Source organism: Eretmochelys imbricata, chromosome 8, assembly GCF_965152235.1.
Source record: "Eretmochelys imbricata isolate rEreImb1 chromosome 8, rEreImb1.hap1, whole genome shotgun sequence".
NCBI lineage: Eukaryota > Metazoa > Chordata > Testudines > Cheloniidae > Eretmochelys > Eretmochelys imbricata.
The window spans coordinates 5,192,827-5,215,481 of record NC_135579.1 but is presented as its reverse complement, the minus strand read 5'-3'; the positions used below and the strand labels follow the sequence as shown (position 1 = coordinate 5,215,481).

Below are 22,655 nucleotides of genomic sequence, written 5' to 3'. Positions count from 1 at the left end.
TTGGTTTGCAGTTAGAAGGTTTTTTGTTTCTAAAGGATGTTAGTACTAAAGAATAATGCTGCAGGTCACTGTAAACAGGATCTTGGGATTATGCTCAAGGCTAGTTAGTAGTCAGGGAGAACTTGGAATACGTAAAATCTTTGGTGCCTTCAGAGCATTTTTAAATAGCAAAAATTTCTCTGGCTTATGGAAACTGGTTTCAGAAGATGTTACATGATTGGCTACATTAGTCATCATGCTAGATGACCTCTCAAGGACCCTTCGAGTCCCATGATTCTATGATTCTGTGATTCTATGTCTGTAAGTGATGCCTCTATATCTCATTTCTAAACTTGGCAACTACCTCCCTACTCCCAACACTGCAGCAGACCCAGACCCCTATGAGGGGCCAAATCAGAACAGCCCCTGGACTTGGGGAAGTTCTCTTCCAGATAAACTTTGACTTCCCAAAGTCCCTGTCTCTCTTTTGTAACCAAAGGAACAACATATTACCTTGAAAAAACATTTGGAAGAGGCAGTCAGTTTTAAAAACACAACTCTCTGTGAAAACTTTTTACCTGCTGCTGTTCCAGCTATCCTCTAGGGTTTGTGTAAGTGACAGAGGTTAGAGCTGAGTTACTTTGTGCCTTTGAGAGCACTGTGTGTATAAGTTAGTTTCACTGGTTTCCCATGTAATCCATCAGATTGCCCTGCTGTCCAGGCAGGTGTTCCGTAAGGCAGCAGAGAAGACAGGAGCAATTTTCAAAGCAGGCCAGTGCAGATCCATCTTGCAGTTACCCCCATATGGACAGCTCCCTGCGCCCGCGGGGAACTCCATCAAAGACAGTGAGGCTGTACGCAGGCGCAGGGGTTTGCCCACACACATGCAGGTGCCAGGCTTGGGCCTGTGATTGCAAAACTTTCAAAACAGAGAGGGGGACTCGGGCAGGGGTAGCTTCTGAAACCATGTTTTTTTAAATTGGCTGGCTCTCAAGCCGATGGTGGCCTTTCACCTCAGGAAACCTTTTCTTGGTTTCCCTTTTTTCCACATAATTGTGTCCACTATCTGTCGTGTACAAATCCTCCCCTCACAGTCCCGCAATGGTGCTCCAGGACGACAGCTAGAGAACTAAATGGTTCAATGCTGGGCTTTAAAAGGTCTCCTGGGAGAAGGCAGGCTGGTGTTTAGTGTAAAGGTTGCAGGCTTCTGCTGGGTCCTGGGAAGCCTGGTGGCTAATGCAGCCATCTTGCTCAAAGAACCAGTTCACATTCTCAGTGGGCCGTGAGGGCCTGGACTACTTGCCTTAAGGTCACCGTTTGCTCTGAATGGGCTCTGGCTGTGCAGGTGAAGGGAGGGGAGCTCCCCTGCTGAGAAGCCAAGGAAATTGCACCTGAAAGGCTTTCAGGAGAGCAGAATAAATAACGACAAGTGGCACTGGCTGAAAGGAACAGACTGGAAGGTGCCTGGTTGCCATGGCGATGATGCCGCGCTTTCTGAACAGCGGGCTTTTCTTTCTCTTTTCACCTGCCAATCTTGCCCCCACCGTAACTCTCGGCCTCTGCAGGAGACAAGCTGCGACATTTACACTCCCACTAACAAGCTGGCTGCATGATGGGCAAACTCCTTGGGAGAGCATCTGCTCTGGAGTGGTGTCACAAAGCCCAAATGGCGAGGACTGGAGGGTCAGCGAGGGGGCTGGGTTCTCGCTGGCAGTTAGTGCAGGACGGGTACATTTCCTTGTGTTAGTAGTAATATTATTAAGTGAGGATCCTGCTTTGAAACAGCAGATAAAGCCATGGCATGGCAGGCGTTGTTTCCTAGCCCTCACAGCCCTTTAGTGAGCCGGGTATTTCTTATCCATTGGGAAGGAATTGCACCTGCAAGACAATGGTCACATGCTAGAGAACTGCTTGCTGATTAGAAACTCAATCCTGCCTGCGGAGGGAAGAAAAGGAGTAAAAGAAAAGAAGCTGACAGCCACCATTGGAGCAATTTCAGTTCTAACCCGGGATCCCGACAACAGGCTTTGAGATAAGCACACGCTGTGTGATTTCGGTGTTCCTCATGGCTCAGCTGCAGCCAGACTTGTCCCCTGGATTCTTAGTGCCCTTGTTTTGGGACTATGTTACTACGGTGGCAGTAGTGAAATTTAGGCAGATACCCCTGGGCTTTGCAGCTGCTCTCACCAGCTGAAGGGGTGCAGTCACCGGACTTCTCCAGCTGTCAGGGACGAGGAAGGAGTGACGACTTTCAGTTCACTCAATTTTCAGGGGTAAAATGACTCAGGAGAAAAAAGTAACAGCTGGAACAGAAACACACTGTGAGAGATTTGAAAAGCAAAGGGGCTGTGGTGGATCTGCCATCTTTGGCTGCCCTGCTTGGAGCCTGGCCGTATAATGCCGTCAGGACTAGACCAGACAAAAGATTCATAGCTAGCATAAGTCAGACAGAAAAATCTATAAATAGGAGCATGATTGCCTATCTGCCAGATCCCACTCCCATTAAAGCTAATGGAACGACACCTCCCATGTGAATCCGACAACTAAGATGGAAAGGAAATGGGAGAATACTGTGGCAAGACATGGCAGCCCAGAATGACAAGGAGAGCAAAAAGTTGAGGAACCCACTTAGGTCTTCTCAGTCTCTCTGTCTGGCAGGTGAAATCCCTTTAGAATATGCCTTTGGAGAGGTGTGTTATATGACAGGCCTAACCCTGTTTCTTGGTAGCTACTGGTCTGCCCTGTCAAATATCTGCTCAAACTGCCTTGAAGACTTCAAGTGGCTCTTAAATTTGATTCCAAGTAATCTTCAGAGAAAACATACTGCAACAAAACATAATCAACAATGGGAGAAAACATGGAAAGACAGACCACAGAATGATTCCTGCAGATGTGGCAGCTGCAGAGACAGAGGTTAGAGGAGGAGATGTTGCACACCCAAAAAGCTAAGAGGGGACCTGCAAATTAACTTCAGTTAGAGAGAGTATGCTTGAAAGAATGAGCTAGATAATAATCTGACTGACATGGCAAAGGCTATGCAAGAGATGGAAGCAACATGCCTTGTGAAGAGCTTCTGGAGCAGGTCGACTTCATGCTTAAACACCTAGGGTAGATCTCAATACTATATGGCTGCAAAGTACACTGCACAATGGCAATCCTGCTTTCAAGGCTCTTGAGGCCTGGGTTAATTGAGAGGGAAAAGAAATCCAGGTTAAAGACTTTTCCATCCACGCAGATTATATGCACAGTTGGCAGCTGTTACGCTAACTGAGTAGCACTTCCACCTTCTGGCTGAAGGAATCCGGTGTGGGAAGTTACGTCAGTGCCCCACGGTATGTGCTGTAATGCATGTCCCAAAGGGAGCCCTGTAATGCGCTAAGAGGACATTAGGAAAAGGGATCCTGTTTACTGAACTGCCCAGCAGAGTAGAGCTGGTCAGTACCTGGTAAGTATTTCCTGTGAATAATTTAAAAACAAAACCAAAAAAAGTTATTTTTTTTCCTGAAATTTTTATTCTGGTCTGTCAAATAAAACAGAATCTTTCACAAGGAACAAAAGTTCTCATGAAAAATGTTCCTATTGAAATAAAAGGCTGGTTTTCATCTAAAAATATTTTTGACCCAAGAATCGCCACCTGCTCCAAGAATTAGGGGGACTTTCTAAGGTGCCCTTAGTTAATAAACACTTCTTCACCTGCAAGGGGGTTGTGGTGCCTACCTAAATCCCCTGTGAGTCAGACAGTGGATGCCTGGAAAGTCCTGTGTGGCCACCGAATTATTAAATCCTGGAAGCCTTTTTAATGCTCATGTAATTTTAACCCTTGTCCGAAAATACCTGTTTGTAGCTTTCTGGCCACTGATTCCTCCCCCGCTGGCTGAAGGGGCCTTTCAAGGATTTGATAGCTGCTGCCTGCTTAGAGTAAGACCTGCCCAAGGAACGCGAACAAACCAGTCCTCCCGAAATCTGCATAGTCCATGAAATAAACAAATCCTTTGTGTCACAGGATCCATGTTTGTCAGAATGTCAGTTCAGCATCATGAAACCACCCAGCTGATGGAGACTGCATGTGAGCAGAGCTCTGCTCCTCCCAGCAATTAGTGCCAGAGTTCATTTAATCTTCCTCTTTAACTGGCTGGATCACTGATGAGCAACACATGGCTCTCCCTTCCTGCCCAGGGGCTGAGCACTCAGTCCAGAATGCCTGACCTACCAAGCACTATCAGTCTAGCCCTGGCTTCCCACATGGCAGAATGGAGCACTAAATACCATGCCACTGGGCCTGCCCTCAGCATTCCTTAATAGTGAACAAGTGTCTATTTGATATCACAGAGCAGCAATTAGCACTTAGCAGGAAGGTCTATTTAACTTTTAACCGAAGGAGGGAGTGTGGTCTAGATAAATGATCAGGGGACTCAGGAATTCTTCAATGCTAGGGACTTATGTGGCCTGGGTAAACCTCTGCAGCCCAAATTCAGCCCCGGTGCAAGTGGAGGCAATTCTGTTTGCTTCAGTGGGGTTGCACCTGCTAACACCAGGGCTGAATCCAGCACTCTGTGACTTAGTTTTCCCATCTGTAAAATGAGGCAATATGATATTGCCTCCTAACCAGGGTTGCCAGGGGGATTAATTAGACGGTGTCTGTCACATCATTATACAAGTATCAGATATGAGTAATTGCAATCAATAACCCTATTTCTGGAGAATCAAATAGTTAAGTTAGACACGCATCTCAGTTACACATGCAATAATTGCCTTTGAAATAGAAATCAAACTCAAATCTGAGGACTACTCATCTCCAGTGTCACCTGAATATTGTACTGAGAAATAATAATAATTAAAAAAATAAAGGCATCTTGACGTGTTGCTCAGCAACAGAAGTTGCGGGGGATACAATCTAGGACTAAAGGAACAAGCATTTCCAAGATAATGGGTAATTTCAGGAGCAAAATTGGGGGCATGCAAATGTCACAAACACAGAGAATTTTTTCTTCTTTTAACCAATAATTTAAACTAGGGATTTGGGGTAAATAAGTGTTTAAGTTTGATGATTGAAAAGCAGAATCCAAACCTTTACATAGAGCTGTATTGCTGGAGAAATGTTTATTCGTTTGTGTGAGGGAAACATTAGATTGAAAAGAAATTGAATCAAAAATTGAAAATGCTCTTAGAAATGTCATGCCTGCGTTTAAAGAGGGAGATGGTGACATGCCAGTGTTACTGTATTGTACTGTGCCTCTTACAAAGCAACCCCATATTCATTTGGCTGTTCCCCCTCCCACATGTCCCGTCCCCTTTTCCTTTCTTTCTAGGACAAGACAAGCGCTCTGAGTCTCAGCAACGTGGCCGGGGTTTTCTATATCCTGATCGGAGGGCTCGGACTAGCCATGCTGGTTGCCTTAGTCGAGTTTTGTTACAAGTCCAGAAGTGAAACAAAGCGGATGAAGGTGGCAACACATTCCCAGGCCTTTTACATCTCTCTGACACCACCCAGGCTCCTAAACCGGATGCAGCCCAGACCCGGGGTGGAAACCCATGTTATAGGGATGATGATGTGAATATGCTAGTTGGTGTGTTTAGAAAGGAAAGAATGAGAATGAATGGAGGGAGCTAACGAATATGAATACATGAGTTATTTGACAGTCAAGTCAGACCTTCACCGTTGTGTAGTGCAAATGCAGATCTCAAATACAAAGCAAAACCCTAGCACGAATGACCATAGGAATGTATCGCAATTCCTTACAGTCTAGCTTCAAGGAAACAAAGACTAGCTCTTCAAGGCTGCAGTCTGTCGGGCTCATGCACTACTGCATTTACTTCAGTTTCACACTGGTGTAAATACATGCCAAAAAAAAGAATGGAGTTGCATCAAGATAAAAATGGAGTAATTCAGTAGTGAATCAGCCCCTGTAATTCCATTAAGTGTTACTGTGCTGATGCTATTTATATTTAAGCAATAATGGTGGCTGCTTAGAACATTTGCTGTATCTTATTGCTGGACCAATTCCTAGATCCAACAATCTTGGGTAAAACAGAGTATCATTAACTCTGTGAACACCATTTTCGCAGAAAATATACTGTGATATGCACCCAAATCTTTCAAAGTGCATCTGCACATTTGGAGACTTAGGGACACCGTTTTTAACAAACTAGGCCTTTCCCCCACATGGTACTGTTATCCTTTCAGAGTGCCATGGCAAAGAGCAGATAGGATTATACTAGAGACTTCTCAGTATGCGGGTTTAATAATCAGAGAGTGCCTGTGGAACGAATTCATCTTGATTCATATGAGAAGCAAGGGAATTGGGGTGGATTACCATTTACGGGTAAAAGTTTGGCATTAATTGTGCCCTTTGAAAACAATCTGTCCCCTATATCCTCCACTTGACCACTCCAGTGAGCATGGAAGCCAGTCAGAATGTGTCACTACGGCATTTAGATGATATCTGACTAGTCCTATGAGAGTCTCACTTCTATGAGCACTAAAATTTACCCAGATTTGAAAACTGAATACATGATCATTTCTTCAGTTTACATGTTTCTATTTCAACATTGTTAATGTTTCACCAATGATGATTACACATTTAATCAACCAAATATGTGTAATATCTCTTTCCCCACTGAGATTTAAAATAAGCCCGAACCAATGAGAGTTGGGGAAAGGTAAAGGAAGCATAGGAGTTGTGTTTTATATGCCACTAATATGGCTGAATCTAATACTGAACCTTATTCCAAAATAACTGCTCCAGAATAGCTATTTCAGTAAATTTCCAAGTGTAGACAACCTTAGACTTTGTCTAGACTGGGAAAATTAGGTTAGGTTTCCTAGCACATCTTGTTTTGCCAGTGTAGACAAAGCCTTAGGCATATGCTTAACTTATTCATATGAGAATGCCTTAAGTGTTTGCAAGATCAGGGCCTTAGAGATCACCATGTATTTAAATGGTCAATAACTTACCCGGTCGATAGGTGGAGCACTTTCTGCACATGACACGTGTGCCCTGTATCTCAAGGTGTTACGGAATCGTTTAACTTGGAACCTAGAAGAGGTGTAAGCAAGTAAAATAGATGCAATACAGAACTGCAGAAAAGCAGGAGCCTTGCTGGAGTTAGGGAATGAAGGAAAGATAAAAACAAAGGAAGCAAGAGTATTTCATATTGTAACTTTTCAGACATTTCTAAGGACAGGGGGAGACCCCCCCGTCCCTCCTAAAAAGGGTTTTTGTTTGATCCCACAGCAATCAATCAACGAAGCCATAAGGACAGCAACCCTTCCCAGGCCAGCTACAGCAGGAAGCAGTGGAGAAAATGGACGGGTGGTCAGCCATGATTTTCCCAAATCCATGCAGGCGATTCCATGCATGAGTCACAGCACTGGGATGTCCCTGGGAGCTACGGGATTATAATCGGCCACGATGCATCACCTGGGTGAGAGCCGGGTCTCGCCAGCCCCACCCCTCCAGTGCCAAAACCAAACCGAACAAATGCAAGAAAAACAACGATGACAAAATGGACAATTCGATGGATCTTCCTGAGGAAATCAAATCTGTTTTCTTTGTTGTTTGCTGATAGATCCACAGGCAGGAGAACAATAGCAGTCTGTACTGCGATAAGGAGACGGGTAACGGGATTCAGCAGGTTCCTGGACCATCCTGGAATGCAGACCCACTGGAGCACTGAGGAAGACTGTGCCATTTTGTTTTAACTTGGTTGTTAATAAGTCTTTGTGTGTGCAATATATATATTTTTTCTTACCAATTCCCATGGTGTCAGGGTGACATCATTTCTCCCCCTTCCCCACTCAACCCTTTAATCAGGTTCAGTGTGGGATGCAAACCATAATGTCTGAGCTACTAACAATGAAAGGAAAATAAAAGGCAAACCTAACTCACTGGGAGTGTCAGCATATAACCCTGTGATTCATCACGATTCTGCCATCTGTTGCTTCAGCACTGTGGGGGCGGTGTTGTTGTAACAAGGCTGATAGTACTGTGGAGGGATCTCTCCGTTCTCCCTATAAAAAAAAAAGGACTTTAGAGACAAGAAAATAACTGAAACAGCAACAGAAATCGACTTTGGTGGAGAAAGGGGGAGGGAGTGGCTGGATGGAGACAATGGCTGAAAGTTGTAACTGGCGGTGAAAGAGCCCAAGGCCAATGTCATAACTATTCCAGAGACGATTAATGGTGGTTCAAGGGAAAGCTGCTCTGAACTTGGGGTATGAATCCATACCAGACCCTGCAGAGGGGAAACCCCCACGCATGGCAGGCTAGAGTGGACAAGTCAGCAGTGGACTAAGATCATGGCAGACTGCTGCATATGGAAGAGATAAAGCAAATATAACATCCGTCCAACCCCCTGCCTAACTTATCTGGGGTTAATGGGCAATTGTCACCCATTTCTTCATTGCTTTGCTTCTGTACATGCTCTCTTTGATGACAGAACCACCCTGAGCCTGGAGTAAACCATCTACAAAGCAACCAGACAGCCTGCTAACAAGTAAAATGGAGCTAGAAATGGTGGAGCTACACTCTGGACATTCCTGCTTTTTGGCTGTGAAATTCCCTTATGGCCAGTCGTGAATGAAAGGGGACATTTCATGGTTAACTGGCCAAGCCAGCCTCCTGAGAAGAACTAAGATCCCATGTAATCAAACAAATGAGGAGGACATCCCTCAAGAGCTTCACAAGCTTCTGTGATGCTTCCTTGAAGTTGGGCCCAGTTGAATTCAGCTTCAGAAATCACCACTTGTCCAGTCCCATTGGTGGCAAAGCTAACAGCAATGGATTCTGGCCTATTCATCCTCAGTAAGCAAATGGAACTCACAAGTGGCCAGCTGGTTCCCCTGCTTGGTACAGAAAAGTCTGTCCATGATCCAAAACCCAGTGCTGCTACTACTGGAAATGAAATGGCAAAATCCAGAGTGCAAGACATGCAGCAGGGGTCCAGCTGCTGGCAATGTTGCCCCACTGTATTTTTTTAATTTTATTTTTGCTACAAAATTTTCATTTTATGAAGCTGCCAGCATGGACAGTAGAATGTTTTTCATTTGGGGACTGAGAGGGCCTCCCCAAAAGCAAATCATTTAAAGGGGACCTTCTAGAGAGATAGAAGATCTGTCAAAGAGATACCCTTCCTACCCCATTCCTCTCCCCACACTTCCACCACTTGTGTCTGAACAGTCACTTCAGATTTTTTAAGAGGTTGAAGCTTCTTCCAAAAGCCAGTGGGAATGCTGCACAGTGACAAGGGGCTGCCACCAGAGGCTCATGGGCTGCTTTATCTGTAAAGTAACAGAGATTGCAACGTGGCAAGTGGAGAAACTGGGGGCGTGAGGAGGATAGGTAGAGAAGAGAGAGTTTGATGAGAAAGTAACAAGCAAATAACTTGAGCAGGTTGGTGGTGAAGATTTCCCTGAGTGGTTTTTCATAAGCACGACTGGCTGAAAACCAGTTCTCTTTAGCGCATGATTCATGGTGCGGTGCTGTATGTCAGCAACCGTTAACGACTGACCTGCTCTGAACTGTTCTTTACCATTTAGCTATTTGCTACCCATCTGTTGTCTCTGACTCTACTCCTCCTATGGTCACCCTCAGGAAACTGGCAAGTCAAAAACTCAAGGACCCTAACTAGGGCACCGCATGTCTTGTGCCCTTGTGCGTTCTCTTCCTGCCAGTGGAAACCCTTGTAGTCTCCATCTTTCATCCAGACAAGCACTTTCATCAGCCACTCAGAATAACTCTTCAAGGGCACCATCTCTGCGCTTATTATTATTATTTTATCCACCTCTTTATTTTTTTTTTACTTCAGTTCTGTATACGTGCAGGAGTGGAGCAGCATCGAGGGTGCTTTCCTGCTTCTGTCCCAGAGCTCTTCTGGGAAAGTCTGAGGCTTGATTCTTTTCTTGTCCCAGGGCCTTTCATAACCCAGTTATTTCGCCACCTGAAATTGCACTGAGAGCAGGCTGCAGAGATTCACTTTTCTGTGGAATTGGAAATAAGCCCCATCAACCTTCAAAGACCCCACTGCCTTTGTGGCAGGGAGTCAAAGAAGCTGTGTCCAACAATTGAAACAGCCAGTTAGATGGCCCTGTAGGAACAAACTTTCTGTGATAGGACTGAATACCTGTGAAAATAAGACAGGAGACTCAATCTTAGAATGCTTTTGATCAATGGAGGGGTGAAAAAAGGAATGAGACAAAAGCGTGGAAAAAAATGTTAACTTGTAATATGTATTTTTACTACACTTTTCTTAAAACTAGAATAATGGGAAAACTCTTAAAGACATTGACATTTTTTCTCAACAGGAATCCATAGTTAACAGTTTCGGCTTTCATTAAATTTTGCTCTTTGGTACCTGGATCTTTTATTTAACAGCTCTCTTTGTTTTAACTCTCTTTCTTGGTAGAACTACAAAGGGATTTTGCTTGATCAAACATAGAAACATTTTTCGTTTTGTGTTCTCTTTTGCAAACGGTGCTTTTAATTTTATTTGATTTTATTTACATAAGAAATGAAAAATATCGCCTGGAATTTAAGTACCGAGATTTCACGGTCCATTTTCATAGCTGTCCATGCCATTCTGTGCCTGTGCTGGATGTGTGATATGAAAATGATGTTACCCCAGAGGCAGTCTTACCCAACCTGAATCAAACCAGATTTCCTTGATTTTTGCTGTGCCTGACTTGTGAACAGCAGCCAAATAAACTGCTTCAGGTTCAAATTGGGAATCTATCAAATATTTACCCAACGAGTGAAGGCAAAAATATCATTTGTGGTGGATGGAAGGGGGGTGGGGAATGCTGAGGGCTTTCTTGTTTGTTTTGAGTTTTGGGGGGGGGTTGGGAACAGAATAGGAGGTTTTTAGTTTGTTTTTGCCATCCGTGAGGTATTGTCAGCTCCAAGTCAAATCAGAACCAGCACTGGTCCAAAAACCCTCCCCAGTCTTGACTTTTATTCGAGATATGTATCTCAGAGGCTGGAACACTTGACATGTTTCCCATTCTCTTTCATGCAGTTAGCCTGTGGAACTCCTTGTAACAAGAGATCATTGAGGTGAAAAGGTTAGCAGGATTCAAACAGCTCAGGCATTTACACAGATAATGAGATCAGCTACAGTTACACTAGTAAGGATTGAAAGTGGTGCGGGGGATGACAACCAACGTTTGAAAGGGCATATAAACCCTCGTACTTCAGTGTATCAGATGACCACTAACTGATGGGGGCTAGGAAGAGACTTTTCCTGTGGGCAGGTTATTTCATAACTGCCTACTGTACACTTTCCTTGCCTCTGCCTCTGAAGGATCTTCCTCCAGCCATTCTTGGAGGCAAAATACTGGGCTAGATGGACCTTGGGTCTGATCTAGTGTGGCCATGCCAGTGTTCCCGCACAACGAAAGAGAATCCATTTTGGCTCACAGTACAGCAATTAAAGATGGGCAAGAAATGGAAGAAGACTAAGCCTATATCCCTGTAAAAGTATCCTCCAATAGTGATCAGAAAAGATGTGGACAAATTGGAGAGAGTCCAGAGCAGAGCAACACAAAATATTTTTAAAAAATGTTTAGAAAACTTGACCAGTGAAGAAAGGTTAAAAACACTGAGAACGTTTAGTCTTGAGAAAAGAAGACGGAGGGGGACCCTGATAAAAGTCTCCAACTATGTTCAGGGTTGTTATAAAGAAGATGGGGATCAACTGTTTTCCATGCCCAATGAAGGCAGAATAAGAAATAATGGGCTTAATCTGCAACATGGGAGATTTAGGTTAGATATTAGGAAATACTTTTTAACTATGAGGGGAGTTAAGCTCTGGAATAGGTTTCCAAGGGAGGTTGTGGAATCCCCATCACTAGAGGTTTTTAAGAACAGGGTTGGACGACACTTGTCAGGGATAGTCTAGGTTTCTGTGGTCCTGCCTAGGCATAAGGGCTGGACTTGATGATTTCTCGAGGTCCCTTCCAGCCCATCGTTTCTATGGTTCTATAACCTAGGATCTGTATCTTGTCAGCAAGCTGAACTGAATTCTGCCACACAAACCCTTGGTCTCTGAAAATTCAGTGGCAGATTTTGGGGAATTCTAAACTGAAGGCTTATATTAAATTATATATAGAAATGAATAATACTCTCAGTTGCAGTAATTTGTGTGACTTATTTTGATATTAAATTCCATTTGTTTTATTGTGCCTCTGAATTTTCAATATGCCACAGATTCTCATCTGGAAAAAGCTGACCTACCCTATAGAAGTGACTAGGTAGAAGAAGCTGGATGTCTTGGCAGCTGAACAAGGGATACCTGGGAGGGGTGGCAGGCAATTTGAGGTTGTAGAATAAACACATGCACTGGATGTTTCTGCTACAGTAGTAAGCACTGGAATAGTGTAAGACATTAACATTTAAATTGTCCTTGTTAGGTTTCAGAGTCCCACTAAGGTGTATAGGTCAGTTCACAGCTCTCTTAGAGCTACTGTTTCAGGCTTTCTGCAGACTCAGTCTACAGTTGGTTATTTTGCTGCCATTCAGAAGGGCTAGAAATGCAATTCATTGTTTCACATGGAAGCTTAGCTTTTTGGAGCATGGCTCTTCAGAGTCACAGAACAGACAGAGATTGGTCCCATTCTGAACCCACCAGGAATGTGCAGCCAACCATATCTTAGACGTCTTGCTAGACAACAATTTTGCCCGTATATTGGAATGTCTAATGGGCCATCTCACCATCAGTGATGTATAGGGGCAACAGAACGAGGGTTTTTTTGTTTTATTTACCTACTAATAAAATAACAGTGGCTAAAAATCAATTAGAAAACTCTAGAGGACTGAGCTATGAAGGATGATTTCTTTTCAGATTAGAGTGCCAGGGAATTCTCAGTTTCGGGAAGGTCTTTCTCTGAAGCCCTTTTGGTTTCTTGCAAACTGCTCCCACATTACTGCGCTAATGGGAAAACAGGCAGAACTGGCGGAGCTTTCCGAGAACAGAAATCTGACCTAGGGATCTGAGCACAAGCCTGGCAGTCAAGAATCCCTTTGTTCCAGTCCTGGCTCTAAAACTGGCCTTGAGCAAGTCACTTAGGGCTTCTCTACCTGGAATAGTTACACCGGTATAAGCTAAGCTGTGATTCAAACTGCCATAGTTATACTGATATAACTCCCCATGTCGACACACTCATTCCAGAACTAGAGTGCCTTTATCTGGTTTTGTTTGTGTCACTTTGGAAGGGGTTTAAGCTAAACTGAAATGAGAATAAGAAATAATACTGGAATCAGCGTTCCCACACAGGGGTCTATGCTGGTATGACTATATTGATTTAACTATGCTGGTATGATTTACCAGTATAACTAGTAAAACTTTCCCCAGTTGACAAGCCCTTATCCTCTCTGCTCTTTGTAGCCACAAATCTGCACTGGTTTAGTTAAACCAGTGTAACCCCCTGCCTGTGTAGACAATATTTTTAGTTTGGGTGACCTGTTTCAGTTTAGTTTAAACCTGTTCCTAATCAATTTTGAGCTAAACTGAAATAAGCCTGGTTTAAACCAAAATGAAAGTGTTCACACAGCATTTGGCCCCCCTTTAGAATCATAGAATCATAGAATATCAGGGTTGGAAGGGACCTCAAGAGGTCATCTAGTCCAACCCCCTGCTCAAAGCAGGGCCAATCTCCAGTTTTTGCCCCAGATTCCTAAATGGCCCCTTCAAGGATTGAACTCACAACCCTGGGTTTAGCAGGCCAATGCTCAAACCACTGAGCTATCCCCCCCCCCCCAGCAATTTAATATTCACGAGGCATATTTCTTAAAAAACTCTGCAGATTTCAGAAGTCACATGCATCATGGTATGTTTTGTATAAGCGGACATGGAGAGGTTCCCTTTGTTATCAGCTAAGAATACCACAAGGATATGACTCTAACCATGCCTGTATCAATATATTGTATTGTAAAGGCTTCTACCAAGTACTTGAATCTGAAAAATTATTTATTTTTGGGGTGGAACTGCAAATCTAAATTGGTTTAAAATCATAAGTTAAACTGGTGCAACTCTGCATCGAGCCAGTCCCTCTGCCTCTGCTTCCCATTTCCACAGCCAGGTTAACAGTGCTTATCCAGCACCTCTCCCGAGAGCTGCCAAAAGCCTTTTAAAGGCGCGATAGGCTAAGCATTGTGTTGGCAGCCACATGAGCTGCAAAATTTAGGAGCAGGAATTATGCGGGCCTACCTTAAGTGAAAAGGTTTCGCTGCTGGCTGATTGAGGAGGGACCCCTCTACCTGACGCAAGGGCAGTCTTTGGGAGCTAATACTTTGCACTGCGGTGGTATTTCTAGCAAACCATTGCAGTCCTCCTCAGCTGGGCATCTGCTCATTCGTTAAGAGCACACGTGAAAGCGTGCCTCGCCCTCTGCTGGGCTGTTCACTGAAGGGCAGAGCCTCCCCTGAAGTCCTCCAGCTGCTGCTTTGAGTCCAGGACCAGCTCCCCTGGCAATGGGCCCTCCATCTGGAACAAGGAAGCCCTACACTGGTAAGCTGATAACAGAGATGAAGGTACCGTCATTTTACTGAGCTGTTAATTTTCTGAATGGGGAAGGATCCCCAGGGCAGAATGACCCTAGCTTCTCACCCTGCCAGATAAATAATGGCCCAGCATTTGCTCTCCCCAGTGATAAAATGTCCAAGCAGTGGGGGCGGGGGGTCCCTGTATCACAGCAAAGTGTCAGGGGCCTAACGACCGGTTAGCCCAGTCCAGAAAGTGGGTAGGTGTCTAGAGGAAGGCATTGGTCCTGCCCATATTCTGATCACCTTCCCACTTCCACTCTGCCCCACAACTATAAATCGGGCCCATTTAGATGAGGCGCTCGTGATAATGTCCTGTCTTTCTGATCTCAGGGTCAGGGGGAGGCAGAGTTCCCCCAGGAGCACCAAACTGTCCATCTTTGGAGCAGGACCCTTCTTGATGTTTATGTCAGCTCTAGGGATCAGAGGGCACCATTCATCATCGAGGTTCATGGGGTTATTTTCACCCCCTTTTGATCCATCGGAGTTTGCAATCGCTTTCCCCTGAGTTTTGCTTCCAGAGCTGGGCTCAAACTAACCCAAAATCTCCAAGCAAAACTCAGTGGAAACCAGTGAGTGGAAACTTTCATGGCTATGCTACCATTTTTAGTTCGCTAACTCAGTGAGAGCCGGCACGAGCACGTCAAACCCTTAGCTCCAAGTGTAGGTGTAGGTTCACTTAAAACCTGGCCCAGGTGTTAGGAAGGCTTGGGAACCAGAGTGAAGCTGTCAATGGACATATTCTGCACTTAGCTTTGCATCAAAACATGAAATCAGGGAAGCGTCCCAGCTGGATTTGGGTTCCACTGCAAATCCGGGGTGAGGTCACATTCTGTCTGTATTACACACTCTGCTAAACCATGGAACTGTGTGTCAGGATAGAGAGTTTGTGGCTCCAGGCTTAGAATAGCTGGAGTTTGCTGTGGGTCCGTACCGTGCAGCAGTGCGGGCAAGTATGACACAGTCCCTGCCTGCCATGTGCTTGGCCACAAGCACCAGATCTACCCCATGTACATTTAAAAGTCATCTCTGCTGATTCTTGTAGTTCTTGACCTCCCTGAACACAGACTCCCCTGGTGCATCCTCGTTATTCACAGGCATGAATCAATTTGTCATTGCTTCAGCCACCGGCCCTGTTTGTGTTTGCTGGCAGCCTGCTGCTGAGTGACGTGCCAGCATGTCTGCATCTCTGGTATCAGTGTAATTAACCACATGCAAAGGAACAGGGTGATATCACTCTACCACGGCCGCCCTCAACGGGGCAGGGCCTGCAGTGGCAGGATCCATATGTAAACCCAGTATCAGGAGACACTAGAGAGTGCCAGACAAACTGTTCAGCTCCATGGAAACAATCATTCACGTTGATCCAGTTTATTATGAAGATGAAATCCCTCCCAGCTTTACTATCTCACTGAAGACACTGAGCCGGACTTGTGTTCTCTTCCAAGTCTTCATTTATGATGGTTTGTGTTTATGGGATGAGTGTAAGTTTGTGAATGAATTTAGCTCCTATGAAATTAACTCTCTAGAATCAGGAATAGGGAATCCAAGCACAGTGCAATACTCCTGACGCAGCTCTCCCCAGAAGCACCCCTTGCTATTCTGGTGCTGGGCTTCTCCTGAGTAGACACTAGTCACATCAAACTGCATGCAGTGGCTTTGTACTGCAAGTAAACTTCCATTAGGAAATTGATTTAGAGCACCAAATAAAGCCACCTTCACTTGAAATCTAAGTACAGATGGGAAAACAACTCTCCAGTGGGGAAAGGTTAGACCAGGAACCCACTAACCCACCACTCAGCCCTGGAGAAGAAATACTGGGAGCATTTCTTCACAGTGACATGTCACACCATGCTGCACTGCAAGTTCTCAGCCATGGTCAGAGTCACCACAAAGGAAGCTGGAGAAAGGGATGGTCTTGCCATTATGAAAAAGGGCTATAGAATTTAATGCATAATGATGAGCTTTCTAAACAATCTTTAAGCTGTCCTAGAACCTGGGAGAATTCAAGAGCAGGGATAGGGATCTCTATTAAACACACCAATTGGGTTAAACATCCGGTAGAAAGGTTCTCATTCTCTATTACATTTTCTGGGGTTTAGGGTTATTTCTATAGAACATTATTCAATTTCCATAGGCCCCTATACTTTCCTTCCCTATAAAGAGCCATAGGGTTTTTTCATGAGAGCAGTGAGAGTCCAAGGGATAAAATCCAAGTTTTACCTTCTCCAAAACTGGGGAAGAGGTCCGTGTAGCTCAAAAGTTTGTCCTCTCTGCCAACAGAAGTCAGTCCAGTAAAAGACATTACCTCACCCACCTTGTCTCTCTCATATCCTAGGCCTAACATGGCTACAACAGCGCTGCAAACAAGACCAGTCTTTGTCAGCTGAGAAGATAAATGGAAAAGGACACAAAATTTTCTCACTCAAATTTCAAATATAAGGTATATGATATAAATATAAAATGATGGGGTCTAAATTAGCTGTTACCACTCAAGAAAGAGATCTTGGAGTCATTCGGGATAGTTCTCTGACAACATCTACTCAATGTGCAGTGGCAGTCAAAAAAGCTAGCAGAATGTTGGGAATCATTAGGAAAGGGATAGATAATGAGACAGAAAACATCATAATGCCACTGTATAAATCCACAGTACGCCTACATCTTGAACACTGTGTGCAGATCCGGTTGCCTCATCTCAAAAAAGATATATTAGAATTGGGAAAGGTACAGAAAAGGGCAACAAAATTGAGGAGAGATTAATAAGACTGGGAAAAGAGACGACTAAAGGGGGGTATGATAGAGGTCTATAAAATCATGACTGGTGTGGAGAAAGTAAATAAGGAAGTGCTATTTACTCCTTCTCATAACACAAAAACTAGAGGTCACCAAATGAAATTAATAGGCAGCAGGTTTAAAACAAATAAAGGGAAGTATTTCTTCACACAACACACAGTCAACCTGTGGAACTCTTTGCCAGAGGATGTTGTGAAGGCCAAGACCATAACAGGGTTCAAAAAAGAGCTAGATAAGTTCATGGAGGATAGGTCCATCAATGGCTATTAGTCTGGATGGGCAGAGATGTAAAACCATGCTCTGAAGTGTCCCGAGCCTCTGTCTGCCAGAAGCTGGGAGTGGGCGACGGGATGGATCACTTGATGATTCCCTGTTCTGTTCATTCCCTCTGGGGGCACCTGGCATTGGCCACTGTCGGAAGATAGGATACTGGGCTAGGTGGACTATTGGTTTGACCCAGTAGGGCCATTCTGATGTTCTCATGCTGCACACTGTCTGTCTATTTGTGAGTACAAAAAAGTCTGCCCTAATCTGGTTTATTCCATACAGCCACATAAGAGGATCAATACTAGGATATTACAGAAAAACAGGTCCTTCCATACTATTATTATACGTGTTACTGTAGCACTTAAGAACCCCAGATATGGACCAGCACCATTGTGCCTGGTGCTGTACAAACACACGCTGCTCTACACATGGGCAGGTGTCTGTCTTCTATATGTGAGCAACTCAGGCCAGATCATTTGTTATCCAGTCATAGATTTTAAGTCCCTTACAATCATCTAGTTTGACCTGCTGCATGACCCAGGCCAGAGAATTTCACTAGTAATTCCTGCATCAACCCCGTAATTTCTGGTTGAGCATGTCTTGTAGAAAGAAATGGTTAGTTATTAGTAAAGTGGAAAGAAGGAAACAAAGCCAGGGTTATTACTGACGACTGGGCATCCCAGACGAATCAGGCGGTAAAACACCCAAACAGTGCTCCTGGATTTACTGATTAGGTTTAAAATACAGGCAATGTTTCTATTTCCCTTGATGCAAAAACCATGTAAGACCCGAGTTAAAAACCTGGAGAGCTAAATAACCCATTGAAATGAGTAGGGCAGAAATGATTTTACTTGGCAGGTGACATAAGGGCTGGTTTGCTGAGCCTCAAGAATCTGCTTCAGTGCTGAAAGTGAAAGAAAGAAAGAAAGAAAGAAAGAAAGAAAGAAAGAAAGAAAGAAAGAAAGAAAGAAGAAGAATACAAGAGCTGCCGTGTGTAGGGGCCCACTAATGTGATCCTTATGGAAAGCTAGGTAGCTAGGTTGTGGTTTTGCCACAAGCCCTGAGTAAGGGGCACGACATAGTTGTGCTGCCCCAGGGAGCAAATTGTGAGAGACTCTGAGAACCACAGTAAGGTCACTGATTCCCCCTCGCTCCAGGTGGCAGAAATAATCTATCCCTAGCCAGTTACTTTCCCTGCTGCACCAGCCAATGTGTCCTGGGAGAGGCGTGGTGACGCCTAGCACATGGGGGACCTGCACGATGCTGCAGAGACAGTGTACGTGCTCAGCCTCCAGGGGGATGGGAGTGCCTCACATGCATTACCGATGCCTCCTCTCCTTCAGCACGTTATGGCGGGGCATTGGTGGTGTCCCATCCGGTCCTTCTCCAGAGGGTGAGGTCTGGATTAGGGTGTTGAGGTGATGTGCGAGGGCTCGACCCTGCAAAGTGCTGAGTGCACTGGTCCCAAGCTTCCAAAGCACTTAAGCCCATGTTTCACTTTGGGAGGGGGTATTATTTTTAAGTGCAGGTTTATACAGAAGAGGCGTTGTCGCCTAACAGCTAGAACCCAGGCCTGGGCTCTCAGTGATCCTGGGGAAGTGCACATGGTAACTTCCACTCTCCCTGGCATTGCACAGCTGTGAATGAGAGGAGAATTTGTCATTCTGGATCTGTTTTTCAGCTGTAAAATGGGGTTAATCCTCCCTATCAGAGCTTTGGGAGGATTAATTAGGGAATATTTGCTCAGCTTTCTCCATGAGTTAATTATATACAGCACACGCACCCAGCGTTATTAACAGGAGCCTTTGATGGCTGTCAGGGTACTTTTTCATTCCTGGGGATCAATACAGTATAATGTAACAGCCACAATGTATGTTCATTACTCTGCTGGGATGGTTTAACATGCTCTCTGGATCCCCTTGGCAGTAATTCCTTCTTCATTCTGGCTGGCATCAGAATTAATAACATGTCGTGTTCTATACGGCCTGACTTTTTAGATGAAAGGTACACGGCGTTGTACGCAGTATATATTGCAGCGTAATAAATCAATTCTTTCCTGTCAGAAGGATTGGAGATGATTTCACAACTTGATCTTGGCAAGCCAAAAGCCAGCTCTGCTGCTGGGCAATGGACAGAAGAATTCGGCTCCATACAAATACATGTCTCCATGCACAACCCAAGACTGAGCTGCAGTGCTCTGTAATCGATGCAGTATCTAAAGAAATACCTGCTGCTTCCCCCACAGACTCCTTGGGAGTCGAATTTTGAGCCCTTTCCTGCAAGATGCTGAAATGTGAGAAGCAACTTCTGGGTTATTTTAAATCTAGTGTTTAATCAGGCGAAATCGCTGGGAGTACATTTGTTTCCTCATTGCCATCAATATCCCAGTAACACCTAGAAGCCTCAGCTGCACTAGGGGCTGCACAGAAATGTAATAAGACCCAGTCCCTGCCCCAAAGAGTTTATAATCTAAGCAGACAAGGGGTGGGAGGGGAAGCGCAGAGGTGAAGGCCCAGATTCACAAAGGTATTTAGGCACTTAACTCCCATTGATTTAGGGACCTAAGTACCTTTGTGAATATGGGCCAAAGGGACTTGCCCCAAATCAGTGGCAGATCCAGAATCAAGTCTTCTGACTGCGAAGCCACTAGACCAGGCCACTTTCTGCTTATAAGAGCACAGACTGACATAGGTGCTGGAACTGGGGGTGGGAGAGCTGCAGAACCCCAGGGCTTGAAGTGGTTTCTATTTTATACAGGGTTGACAGTTTGGTTCAGTGGCTCACAGCACCCCTACTCTATAAATTGTTCCAGCACCCCTGCAGACTGAGCACCCAGCCCAGGGGAGATGAGCGAAGACTGAGTGCTCAAAGGCAGAGACCACCACAAAGCACACAGAAGTCAGGACAGTGGTCAAGGCATTCGATGTGCATCTCCCTTAGCGGCTGCTGCCTGCAGCTCCCAGGGCAGTTAATTTACCTTTTGAGTTTTATTTTACAAACACTATCTTCCTGACAAAGTAAGACTCACATTCTCCCGGTGCCGGGACAGAGAGAGGCGGGACTTGAACGGCTTGCCGTTTTGTTGTCTCGGATTAGCTCAGCTGGCATGACAAGCATTCCCCGCTTCGAAACCAATGTTGTTAACCTTGAAATCTGCATTATTAATATTTCAGCATGAGTGCCATCCGGATCTGCAAAAAGATCCTCTCCTGGACTGGTGACAGCTTGTCTGCATTTGATTCTAATCATATACGAATGCATGAGTTAAGAAGACATCATTAAAAGTATATTAAGTTTAATTATGCCAGCAGCAGCAGACAGTGGGTGCACCAGCTTAATGCAGAATGCATAATTAGATGGGACCTAATCCATTAGATTCTTATTTGTTAAGAAAATGTGCCTTGCATTTAAGCTTCACTACGAAGTGATCCATAGCAATCCAGAAGAATTGAACCATGGCTGGAGGTTATTTTCCCCTTCTGTTGTCTGTTGATTCTGTGACACGCTGCTAAGAACTCTCACGGCACAAATTACAGGAGTTGAGATGTTTTTATTGTTCCCTTCCAAAGAAACAGAACCACAGCAAGAAGACCTGGGTCTGCCCTGCCCTAAGCCTCATGCCGCCATTGACAGCAATTGCAGGTGGCAACGCCGTGTTCCAGCACGGCCTGTAATAGAATCGAGCATTTTCCCAATGAGTGACAGAGGAGGATGTTGCTCAGTGAGAGCTGGATGGCAACTTGAGGCACAGCCCTGAGCAAGGGGGTGGGAGTGCATTTGTTGCTCTGTCCCTGGAGTAGCCCCAGGAGGCGCTGTGACTCACAGATATGCCTCTGGGTCACAATGCCGCCTTGCTCCCCACAGGGGTAGTCATTTATTGCTGGTCTATTCCTGCAGGAGAATATTAATGCATGTTGCCCGGAAGGCTGGCTTAGCCATTCATGCTACTGGGGGGTTTCTCCCCCCCCCCCACCACCTATTCCATGGAGGGATTCAGTGGGTGAATAGTTCTGCTTTTACCTACATGTCTGGAGCCAAGATGAGCTGGCACAGGCGGGTAGGGGCTAGGATGGAGGGGGATGACATAATTTGCAGTTGATAAAGGCCAGCCACAAATGACTAACCTCCAGAGCAAGGAGGAAGCAGGGGAGGGACTGTGTCCAATTCAAAAGGAGCCCCGTAGGCTCAGGGTTTCCTGGGGAGGTGCAACTTACCCACCATTCCTTGCTCTGGGCTGTGCTAAAAGGCACAATCCAGCCCTCTGAGCCCTGCATAAGTATGAAGTTATTATTACTTTGACCTTGTAATGCATTCGTCTTGTCTCTTCTTACTGAGGCTTGGGGTGGTGCAATTGGAAACGACAGCATGGAGACATTCATAGTGACTCTTTATTTCTGGCTTCACGGAGCAGGGCTAAACTCCTTCCGATGCACTTTTCAGTTATTGGCTGTTGCCTCCAAATTTGCAATCATTGCTGTTTAGCAGACAACTGAATTTTCGGTAATGCTTGCTGGATAAAACACCTCGTAGCTTTTCAAAAGAGTGTATTGCGGGGTGTTTCGACAGGAGTGTCGTACATAAGATACGGGAGAAAATTGTCCCACTCTACCTAGTCCTGGGGAGGACTCAGCCGGAGGACTGTATCCAGTTCCGGGGGCCACACTTTAAGAAAGCTGTGAATAAATTGGAGAGAGTCCAGAGAAGAGCCACAAAACTGATGAAAGGTTTAGAAACCCTGACCTACGAGGAAAGGTTAAAAACACTGGGCCTGTTTAGCCTTGAGGAAAAGAAGACTGAGATGGGACCTGATAATTAGGGTGACCAGACAGCAAGTGTGAAAAATCGGGACAGGGGGTGGGGGGTAATAGGAGCCTGTATAAGACAAAGCCCCAAATATCAGGACTCTCCCTACAAAATCGGGGCATCTGGTCACCCTACTGATAATAGTTTTCAAATGCTGCTCTAAAGAGGATGGGGATTGACTGTGCTCCATGTCCAGTGAAGGTAGGACAAGAAGTAATGGGCTTAATCTGCAGCAAGGGAGATTTAGGTTAGATATGAGGAAATCTGTCTAATGATAAG

The 22,655-nt window shown here is 44.9% G+C and overlaps 1 protein-coding gene and 1 long non-coding RNA gene across 5 annotated transcripts in view; one reads left to right on the top strand and one right to left on the bottom strand.

Moving 5' to 3' along the window:
- Positions 1–7,382, top strand: part of GRIA1 (glutamate ionotropic receptor AMPA type subunit 1) — a 157,507-nt gene extending 150,125 nt beyond the window's left edge. For all 4 annotated transcript variants that reach the window (XM_077823714.1, XM_077823713.1, XM_077823710.1 and 1 more), the window contains 2 exons: positions 5,289–5,423; positions 7,194–7,382. In XM_077823714.1, the coding sequence (XP_077679840.1) occupies positions 5,289–5,423; positions 7,194–7,382 (324 nt within the window). The remainder of the gene's footprint in view (positions 1–5,288; positions 5,424–7,193) is intronic.
- Positions 1–22,655, bottom strand: part of LOC144268634 (uncharacterized) — a 45,922-nt gene that overhangs the window by 6,562 nt on the left and 16,705 nt on the right. The window contains exons 3-4 of the long non-coding RNA XR_013346816.1: positions 7,869–7,990; positions 6,935–7,016 (exon numbers count right to left, since the gene is read on the bottom strand). This is a non-coding gene — a long non-coding RNA (uncharacterized LOC144268634). The remainder of the gene's footprint in view (positions 1–6,934; positions 7,017–7,868; positions 7,991–22,655) is intronic.